This window comes from Penaeus monodon, chromosome 16 (genome assembly GCF_015228065.2).
Source record: "Penaeus monodon isolate SGIC_2016 chromosome 16, NSTDA_Pmon_1, whole genome shotgun sequence".
In the NCBI taxonomy this organism is placed as follows: Eukaryota; Metazoa; Arthropoda; class Malacostraca; order Decapoda; family Penaeidae; genus Penaeus; species Penaeus monodon.
In genome coordinates this window covers 32,512,069-32,522,068 of record NC_051401.1, presented here as the reverse complement: position 1 = coordinate 32,522,068, position 10,000 = coordinate 32,512,069, and the positions used below count along the sequence as shown (strand labels likewise).

Sequence of the window (10,000 nt, the reverse complement as noted above, 5' to 3'; positions counted from 1 at the left end):
AAGAAATAAAAACGCAGACAAGGAGAAAATGAGAGTTTCATTCCCACCTGAGAATCAAAAGGGAACATAACGAGGTCGAATTCGCAGGTGTAGGTCACGTGGTACAGCTGACTCATCTGCAGGCTGTTCTCTCTCCCGGAGAAGATATTAACTGCGGGCAAAAGCCGAGGTCAGACGGTGGCGTCGTAGTCGGGAATAGTTTGAATGTAGTCAGTCCTGTATGAACATTTTGGCATGCTATGTGCGTTTGTTTAGCAATGCATACGTGTTAAGAGTATTTCTGTTTGTCTCCGAAAGACATTGAATCACATTATGTTTTGAACAGATTTAAAAGTAGGATTAAAAAGTAAGAAATCTAAAATATATAAGTTTACCTATCAACATTTGCACCAGAGAAAATGTTATTTATTTAAGGGGTAACTACACATATATTAATTGGTTTATACGTTCAGGGTAGGAAGAAGGCGAAATCATAAGGAACTGTGCATGAGTCATACATAACACCTATAGAACTATTGATGGAATATTAGATATTACTGGAAATTACGCCTAACATCAAAAAGTAAGTATCTGACCTTCCGATAGAACGTAACATAATTAGACACTTTTCTCTATAGCATTTTCTTCGCAAACTAATAAACTAAAAATAAGGGCAGTAAATAGGATATAAAACTCAAACATTATAGTGTTCCATGACACGTACTCTTCCAGCGGCGAGAAAAAATGACGCGACATCGAAGCGACGAAACAATCGGACGGAATTGTCGCGGACGACGTAAGGGAAAGCAAATGAGCCAATGGGAATTGCACTTGGCCGTCACGTGACAAGCGACCCTCGCGACCAGTCTATTAGAGCCAATAAGATTCGTAATAGATAATCACGTGACAATAGAAGCTGAACCCAGGGGGAAGTCAGTTGCGTTCCATCATGGTTAGGCAGCTACGATGAGGATTTTGACGACTCGGGAGCTGGTCATTGCGGATTTATTGGTCAAGATGAGAAAGTATCGGTGCAAGATCCAGATATTTTTCCGGGCTCTACCCTGCCGGAGAATATGAAGTTAAGATTTTGCAGGGGGTGGTAGCCCCCCTGAGAGGGGGGGTTAGGGGGCGACGCCCCTTAATTACTGTACTATACAATATCTAAATTAATAAAAGATTTACTTCGATCATTCATTTTTACCCGGCACCGATATCGTAGTTGTGCTTCATTTTCAAAGGAAATGGGTGCTAGAAACACGACAAGAGCTTAAGAAAAACGTAATTTGCACCCAGAAATCGGTGTTAGGCGTCATTTCCAAATTTACCGAATATTAAATGAATGCCTCAAACTGTGGAAAACTGTGCAGTAATAAAAATTATATTTCCTATGAAGAAACCTTTTTGTTGCACATCAGTTTTTGTTACCACAAGGTCCTACTGTGACATAAAGAGCTTGCCATACCTTCCACTGGCAGGTAAGGCGGCCCCGGCGAGGAAGGACTCTCCCGCAAACACTCGAGCGTGGAGCCGGGATCCAGGTTGGTAAAGACGTTGCCCAGGGCGTTACTGAAGTGCACTCTCGGAGTCCAGATATCGGCCACTTCCTCAGAGGAAAGCTTGTTGAGGCTGCGATCCTCCTTGAGGTTCAAGTAATTCAGCCGGACGTCCTTCCACTGCAGAGAGAGCTTGAACGTCGCTGTCATGGACAGGTCCTGCGTGACGATAGACGGGAAGGCGATGAGCTGGATCCCTACCTTGACGTCCAGGGGATTTTCCTTCTGTGGGGAGGGGGGCGGGATGTTGGTGTTGTACCCGGGCGGGATGTCGACCACGGAGCACAGGGATTCGTCACTCTCATCTGGGCAGTCGATGCGTAGGTTACACCTCAGTGAGAGGTCGATGCAGTTACCGTCAGCACAGGTAAATTCTCCCTTGCCGCAGACTGATAGCGTGAGAGGAATCTCGGTTCCCGTTTGCATCTGGCACACCTCACCGCCCCGCGTCCATTGGCGTGTGCCGAACGGATACATCCCTCCCTTGATGGTGTCCATGTGGCTCTAACCCCCTCCTCCTGCAGGAGAAATGAGCTACTGTATTGCGATGTATGTATGTATGTATGTATGTATGTATGTATGTATGTATGTATGTATGTATTTACAGATTATGATACTCGTAGAAATATTTTTCCATGAAAATTGCCTACATAGAAAATCGTATTAGGAAAAAGCCTTACTTTGAGAGACAGAAGAACCCAGCTGCCAGCACCTGGATCCCAGAAAATATCCGAATGCAGGAATCCAGATAGAAACGGGCGTCCGTTCTTCTCTTCGGACACAATATATTGTTTGTTAATCGGAGATCCCTCACACAACATGGCGCCCTTGAGGTAGAGGACAGACAAGTGGTCGAACTCGCACGGGACGCAGAAGGCATAGGAGTCGAGGCAGGCAATGTCCGACCACAGCCCCGGAAAATCACCAGCCAGCATAACCAGGCAGTTCTCGACATTACCTCCGTTGGGTCCGGCGCCTCGCCACGGCCCCTCCCACGCCAAGGGTTCACCCGACGTCCAGTACACCCATTCGCTCTCTGTCCTCATGTCGTTTGCACCCAGCCACAGGTAGGCGGAACCCTGGCCTCCTGAGCAGTACCCAGAGCGGTCTTGGACGACTCGTACATCCACGTGTTCTCCACGTCGTCCAGCGGAACCGATAGTGAACCTCCGACTATCTGAGGGACAGATATTGATGCTGCAATTATCATTATTATCATTATCATTATCATTATTATTATTATTATTATTATTATTATTATTATTATTATTATTGCTATTATCATTATCATTATTATTATTATTATTATTATTATTATTATTATTATTATTATTATTATTATTATTATTATTATTATTATTATTATCATTATTATTATTATTATTATTATTATCATTATTATCATTACTATCATTATTATTATCATTATTATTAATGTTATACCATTATTATTATTATCATTATTATTATTATTATTATTCATTATCATTATTATTATTATTATTATTATTATTATTATTATTATTATTATTATTATTATTATTATTATTATTATTATTATTATTATTATTATTGTTATTACTATTCTTCTTCTTCTTCTTCTTCTTCTTCTTCTTCTTCTTATTATTATTATTATTATTATTATTACCATTACTATCATCATCATCATCATCGTCATCATCATCATCATCATTACTATTATTATCATTATTGTCATTATAACAAGTGACAACAAAACTGTTATTAGCTTTATTTTATCATTATTATCATCGTCATCACAAGCAGCAGCATCAGAAGTAACAACTATTATTGTTATTATTATTATTATTATTATTATTATTATTATTTATGATTGGTATTGTTATCTTCATTATTATCAACTTTACAACTAATCTTGATTATATTATAATCGTATGACTAGCATTGCCATCATCATTATCGCCATTATCATTGACATTATTACTGTTAATAATATCATTAATATTATCACTAAATAACCCGAAAATGAATGGTTTATGTGCACCCAAAGCTCCCAGTTCCCACAGAGCGTTTGCTAAATCTCGCAATGCCTTAAAACAGAAATACACGGAAGTTTGTCTCTCAGATTTCCCTGATAAACGCATACACGAGAGACCTCTTCACCTGGCACAAATTGATAGCGTTTTTCAGTGAGAAAGGGTCCGGGAAAATTTAATTTTTCGGCTCGCGTGTTGCCACGCTCTCTGTTTTTGCACCGCCCATTGCACTTCTCCCTCGATCTCCATTGGTTGTGCCCCAACTGAGGACGTTCCTTCGTGCTGCACATCACACGTGGCGTCTGGGGGGGAATTTAGCGTTTTTTCTCCGGGTAATGGTTTATCTAGTGAACATCTTAAGGCAAAACTAAATCTGAAGTTAAATTAAATCTAAAAACCAGCATGGGAACAATTAAATTTTGAAATAAAAAACCGAGCTTAAGGAATAAATGTAAAAAAATTAACAAAATTTAAAAAAAGCAAGCTTAAGAATTACAAATCGAAAAAAATTTTTTAACGAATAATAAATTTGTTCATCAAAACTAAAAAAAAAAAACACAGGGAAAAAAGAAATCTAGAAAATAAGCCCAAGGAAAATCAACCCAGAAAACCAAGTTTAAGGAAAATCAGATCTAGAAAACCAAACTCAGGGAATAACAAAACTAGAAAACCAAGCTCAAGGAAGAACCCGATCGAGAAAAAATAGGCTTAAAGTGGCGAAACGCCCCCCGGTGCTTTACCCGGATCGCCCCGTGATGGGCTTTTCGTCGAAACCGTCCCCAGAATTGAGTTCGGTGATCTCCCCGCTGAAACTTTGGTCGCGGTGGAACCCCCCGGGGAGGCTGTCCTGTTCCTACCTTTTATCATTCGGAGTACCGTCATTTGGGATGCCTGAAACCCCGACAATATTGTTCTATTTTGTTTTATAAGACTAAAAGAAGAGGGTGGAGGGTTTTAAAAAACCGTAAGTTACTTTTACAGAGAATGGGGACCGGGATTCTCACCAAAGTAAAAGCGCCGCCTGGTCGAAGGGCCCATTATTCCGGAAAGAAACCTTCCCGCGGCGTTCCCCCTTGAGGTAGAGCGCCACTTGCCCCTCCCGAGGGCAAAGGGAACAAAGTGGGGCCCCAAGAGCGCAGCGGTGTCGTGGGTGGTTAGTGCCCACTTGCTTGTGGAGACTTTGTACCCCCCCATACGATGGTCTGGAAAGGGGGCCCCATAATGATGGACAAAATTGGGAATTTTTTAAAAAAATATTCACTATTTTTTTTTTTTTTAAAAATATACGGCTATTTACAGCATGTATGGTTAGGATACATAGATTCATGATAGATCCGTACACATATTAGTTACGTTAGTATATAACATGCTTATATGCAACTGTAGACCATCACCCATTCGTATTTTCGTTATCAAGATCATCTGACAGCGCGTACGACATGAGTGTTGACTCTCACGAAACCTTGCAGACGGAGGCGGTAACACACGCTGAAGCTGAAGAGCTTCGGGAAGGGGCGTCACCAAGTGGGCAAAGCTCTCTGAAGAAGGTATGCCGGACCCCCCTGAAGGAAGAGGATCGGCACCGGGGTAGCGGTGGCACTTGGAGGCACGTCCACTGGGGAAGGGAGGAGAGGCTTTTTTTCGTTCTTTTGGCTCTTTATGCCCTGTCGCACTTGTGAACTTATATTTTGGTATCGCATATATTTCATCTCTCTCCTCTCTCCCTCTCCCCTCTCTCTCTTCTCTCCTCTCTCTCTCTCTCTTTTTTTCTCCTCTTTCTCTCTCTCTCTCTCTCTCCCTTCCCCCCTCTGCTCTTTCTCTCTCTCTCTCTCTCTCTCTCTCTCTCTTTTTCTCCTCTCTCTCTCTCATCTCTCGTCTCTCTCTCTCTCTCTCTCTCTCTCTTTCTGTCATTAACTCTGTCAATCTATCCATCTATCTGTCGGTATATCATATCTTCCTGCCTCTCACTACATAACTTCCTTCTTTCTTCCTCCCCTTCCTCGTGTACCAGCAAGCGTAAGGAGATATTTACCGGGCTGACCCTCTTTTAGAAGGAAAGGAGAAGAGAAGGAGCATCAGACTCAACAAAAGTTTAGTCTTTTCTTGCGTCATCTTTGGGATCACGGGATCTGAAAAAAGAAGTCTTTATGTCGGTAATTTATTTGGTGTACGCACACAAGTACACGAGAAAAGAAAATCCTAGAGGATTCCAGAGTTTACAGATACAGACATCCTGAAAAAGTTACCTTACCCTGACCGTCGTTTCTGACAGAAAGCTGTCAAAGAAAAACCCGAATATGAATTGACGTTACCGAATATTTTATGTTTGTTGCCTTCAGTACAAGCGCCTTCAAATTCAAAGTTGATTCGAAGTCAATAATATATCTTATTTGAAACTGACTCAGATATAATATCTTCATGGAATCCAGGTGGATTTCGAAACGTAGTCTCTCTTTCAATAAATCATTTTTTTGTATTGTGGATTTTTCTTCCATTGTATCAACACGGAGAAATGTTTTGCTATTCATAACCGTCTAATATGAAACTATAGTGGGTGATTTGCAATTATTATTACACTGCATGCGTATTTTTAACCCATAGATTTATTGATGTGCTTAATATACATAAAGCTACACAATTTCCCATGTAAAAAAATCGTGCACAGCGTGCCTAATATAAAAAAAATATTTTATTATCATAATTAATACCAAGAACTTAAATGAATAATTTTGTCAATTACAACGAACCACACCCAAAAGTCAAACGGGGATAACTGTGTAGATGTTGGTTTTTAATTACTTCAATGCTGAAACACTTTTTTTTTTTTGCTTAATAATATTCTTGGGTAATTCCCTTTACAAGCCAAAAAAAAGGAGGAGAAAAAATAACATTGGTTCCGAATTCTTTTTTTCTTTAAAGTGGATAAAAGTAAAATTTGTATTAGCTCTCGGTGTTTTCACTTTGGGGTATTTAAGTACAAGGCATGCATAAGTTCAATTCCTTTCGTTCTCCGTCTTTTCACACACACGATGTAGCAGCAAGTCATCGAAAGGCCGGGTTTTGCGAAATTTATTCTGAAAGACTAAATATGCCTACACGCCAGATAAAACGTTGGATACACACGGACCGCATCATATCACAAGCATAGACACATACAAAGTTCGTGCGCTTACATGCACTAAAAAAAGACCTCAGGAAATAACGCTTAAATTTTCAAACGGGTAGTAAAGTTGGGGGGGAATTTTTGAAAAATACAAATGCGCCTTTTTTTCATGTGACGAAAAACGACGTATGTATTGAACACACCCCACACACACCACACAACCACACACACACACCAAACACACCACACACACACACACACACTCACAGAATATATCAAAAACAGGGCAAAAAAAATCCTTTTTAAAATCGTCATAAACATTTAACCCTAGCATTGTTTTCAGTGTCTGACAGGAAATTTAACTTTCGTACCAGCTTAAAAAAGTTGTTGGGCATCAATGCATTTTGAATACCGATTGCAGAAACTAAAAAATTAACACAGAAACGAGACAGCAAAGAAGTGCTGCTTCATGAATATCACAAAAAAGTTTACCCTTATTTCTCGTCTTCTTTCAATTCACTGTAATTATCCTAATTTTACACAAAAGCGACAGCAGTGATCACGAAACATACAGACTACACAACTTAGTAGGGGGGGACCAATCAGAGCCCATCTGGACGAAAAACTTAAAAAAGTATGAGCATTAAATCTAAAAATGCCTTCTAAAAGCAAGGGATATTAATGTTTTATTTAGCACAGAAAAAGAACAAAACCCATTTTCCCTTGAAATACTCACGGGGTTTTAAAGCTAAAAAAAAAAAAAAAAAAAAAAAAAAAAAAAAGGGGCCACATCTATAATTGAAAACTCACAGGGTATAGGGGCTGAGGGGGTAAACGAGAAACCGCATAATGTTTTTTTTTTTCTTAATGTCGGAAAAAAGAACACGAAAATTTTAATTCCGATTTTAGTGATTCAAATTATGTAGAAAATGATAAAACTTAATTGGTATTAATTGTAATAAAAAGGGGTAATTAAGTTGAAGGTAGCACACCTACCCATACACACACACACACACACACACACACATCCCACACACACACACACGCAAACCACACCACACCACACATACACACACACAACACATACACATACCTATAACATACCCCTACACATACACATACACTACACAACACTAAAATACACATACACATACAATACACATACACTAAATACAACATACACATACACATACACATACACACACACAACAAAACCAAAACCACACACCCCACACCCCACACAGTATATAATATATTTATATATTATTCCTATATATATAATATCTATATATATATATAATAATATATATATCACACACAAAACCCCACCCAAACCCTACACGCATACACACAGAAACACACACACACACACACACACACCCCAACACCACACAATACACACACATATAATATATTATATTATTAAAATTATATTATATATATATATTTTATTATATATATATACATACATAAACATAAATACAAACCCCCCACACACACACACCGCGCACACACACACCACACACCACCGCTACACACAAACCACACACAATGCAAAAAAATATAAGTGTTTTAAGATACAATTACGCAATTTACATGAAAAAAACAATATATATATATATATATATATATAAATATATATATATATATAATATATAATGATATATATCTCATCAGCACAGCAGCAGTATAGGGGAGCAAACCCCGGGCGGGGGCGCTAGCGCATCCTCCTTCTTTTTCCACCTACGAGGGTCCCACATGCAAGCCGCCAGGCAGAGGCCCCGGCCCATCTCATTTTTTACACAGGTTTGATCGTCTGTCCAAGCCCCCACTTCCAAAGTCTCCTACAGGCCTTCCTCCACCCAGGGTTGTATCGAACGAGAACCCGGTGGGCAGGATCATCCCGGGGAAACGAGCCAGGGGGTTGTATTACCTGAGTTGGCGATCATTAGATTAGTGCAGGTAACAGGTCCTGTACCAATCTCACGGTGCAACGTTTGGGTTTGGGCATATGGCCCACCAACTGTAACCCATGATCAAGGACCTATTATAAAGGCATAAAACGAATTCCAAAACACAAAATAGATCCAGATTTTTCTACTGTAGTAAAACTGGTGTATCAGGGCCTTGAAGACATTAGCTTGATCCTTTCTCCCACAAACACATTACCGACTGAACAAGTCTCCTAGCAGGCCCCCAAAAACCTGGATCTTGGTCTTTCTTTCCCGGAGATCTCTGCCCCAGGGGCTTTGCCTCATTGCTAAATGCATCAAGGCCGCCACTAGGGGGCGGGACTCAGAAAGAATACGACATCATCAGCAAAATTTAAAGTCTGAACCCTTTATATTGCCCAAGTTTCCCTAGTGACTTTGCACAGTAGCTCTCCCCCCGTTCCGTCCATGCAAGGTTGAAACACCACACTTGCAGCCCTTTCAGTACCCGTATACAGGCTTGCTATTAATCCAAAATCCTTGGGTTTTTTTTTTTTTTTGGGTTCCCTCTTAGTCTCAAAGAAGTTTGAAGGGGGTTAAGGCCCCCGGTATCTGAGCATTTTTCCTCGGGAGTGCATCCACCACCCCTTTCCCCTCCAGGGAGAGGCCCCAATCAGCGGGTTTTTTTAGAAAAAAAAATAGAAACCCATCGGGGCCCGAGGCAGCCAGGACCATGCAAGCCGCTTGCATGGGGTTCTCCCCAGCCTTTAATAGTTCACGGGATGCTGCAAAGGGCCAGCTGTTTTACCACTTTCAGCTTGGAGATCCCCCCCCCGGGCTTCATTGGGGGGGTGAACCTCGCTGAGGGCGTATGTCTGGCAAAGGAATCTCGACACTCCCTGCTCCAATTTAATTTTGTGGGATCAACCGGGTTCAACTGCTCAAAATACTCAATCCAATCACCTGAAACCCCATCAGGATCTGAGATTATTGGCCCCCTGTTGAGTGGACTGCAGTCGTTGTGAGAGGGCTTTGAGTTCAGCTTTCTCAGGATTGGGGAAGGGAAGACTAGGAAAATGCTTTCGACCCCCCTGCAAGATTCCTGATAAACTATTTCCCTTTTCCCTTCTTAGCAGGACCTATTCCTGGGCACCAGGTAACAAAGCAAAATTTCGATCCCCTGACAGTCGAGCCGTGCAAAAGGGATCGTTGCACCCATTGTCTCCCGCGAGATGAAATTCTGCTTGCTCTTTGGGGGTTCACCAATCGATTCATGGGCGCTGAGCATTTCATGCTTGAAGGTGTCCCACAGAAGAAAAGGGTCTTGGGGGTTCCCGGGGGCCCCCCCCCAAAGTGGGCCCCCCGGGGAAAACGACAATTTTTTGGGGGGGAGCCCCTTTTTAACAAAGTTTCCCC

The 10,000-nt window shown here is 41.0% G+C and overlaps 1 protein-coding gene across 1 annotated transcript in view; it reads right to left on the bottom strand.

Annotated features, from left to right (window-relative positions):
* LOC119583014 overlaps positions 1 to 8,555 on the bottom strand; it is a 10,997-nt gene extending 2,442 nt beyond the window's left edge. Inside the window, exons 1-8 of the mRNA XM_037931527.1 lie at positions 8,456 to 8,555; positions 5,583 to 5,679; positions 4,987 to 5,165; positions 4,645 to 4,752; positions 2,216 to 2,712; positions 2,000 to 2,053; positions 1,445 to 1,961; positions 48 to 151 (exon numbers count right to left, since the gene is read on the bottom strand). Coding sequence (XP_037787455.1) covers positions 48 to 151; positions 1,445 to 1,961; positions 2,000 to 2,053; positions 2,216 to 2,712; positions 4,645 to 4,752; positions 4,987 to 5,165; positions 5,583 to 5,679; positions 8,456 to 8,555 — 1,656 coding nt within the window. The remainder of the gene's footprint in view (positions 1 to 47; positions 152 to 1,444; positions 1,962 to 1,999; positions 2,054 to 2,215; positions 2,713 to 4,644; positions 4,753 to 4,986; positions 5,166 to 5,582; positions 5,680 to 8,455) is intronic.
* Positions 8,556 to 10,000: the final 1,445 nt, after the last annotated feature.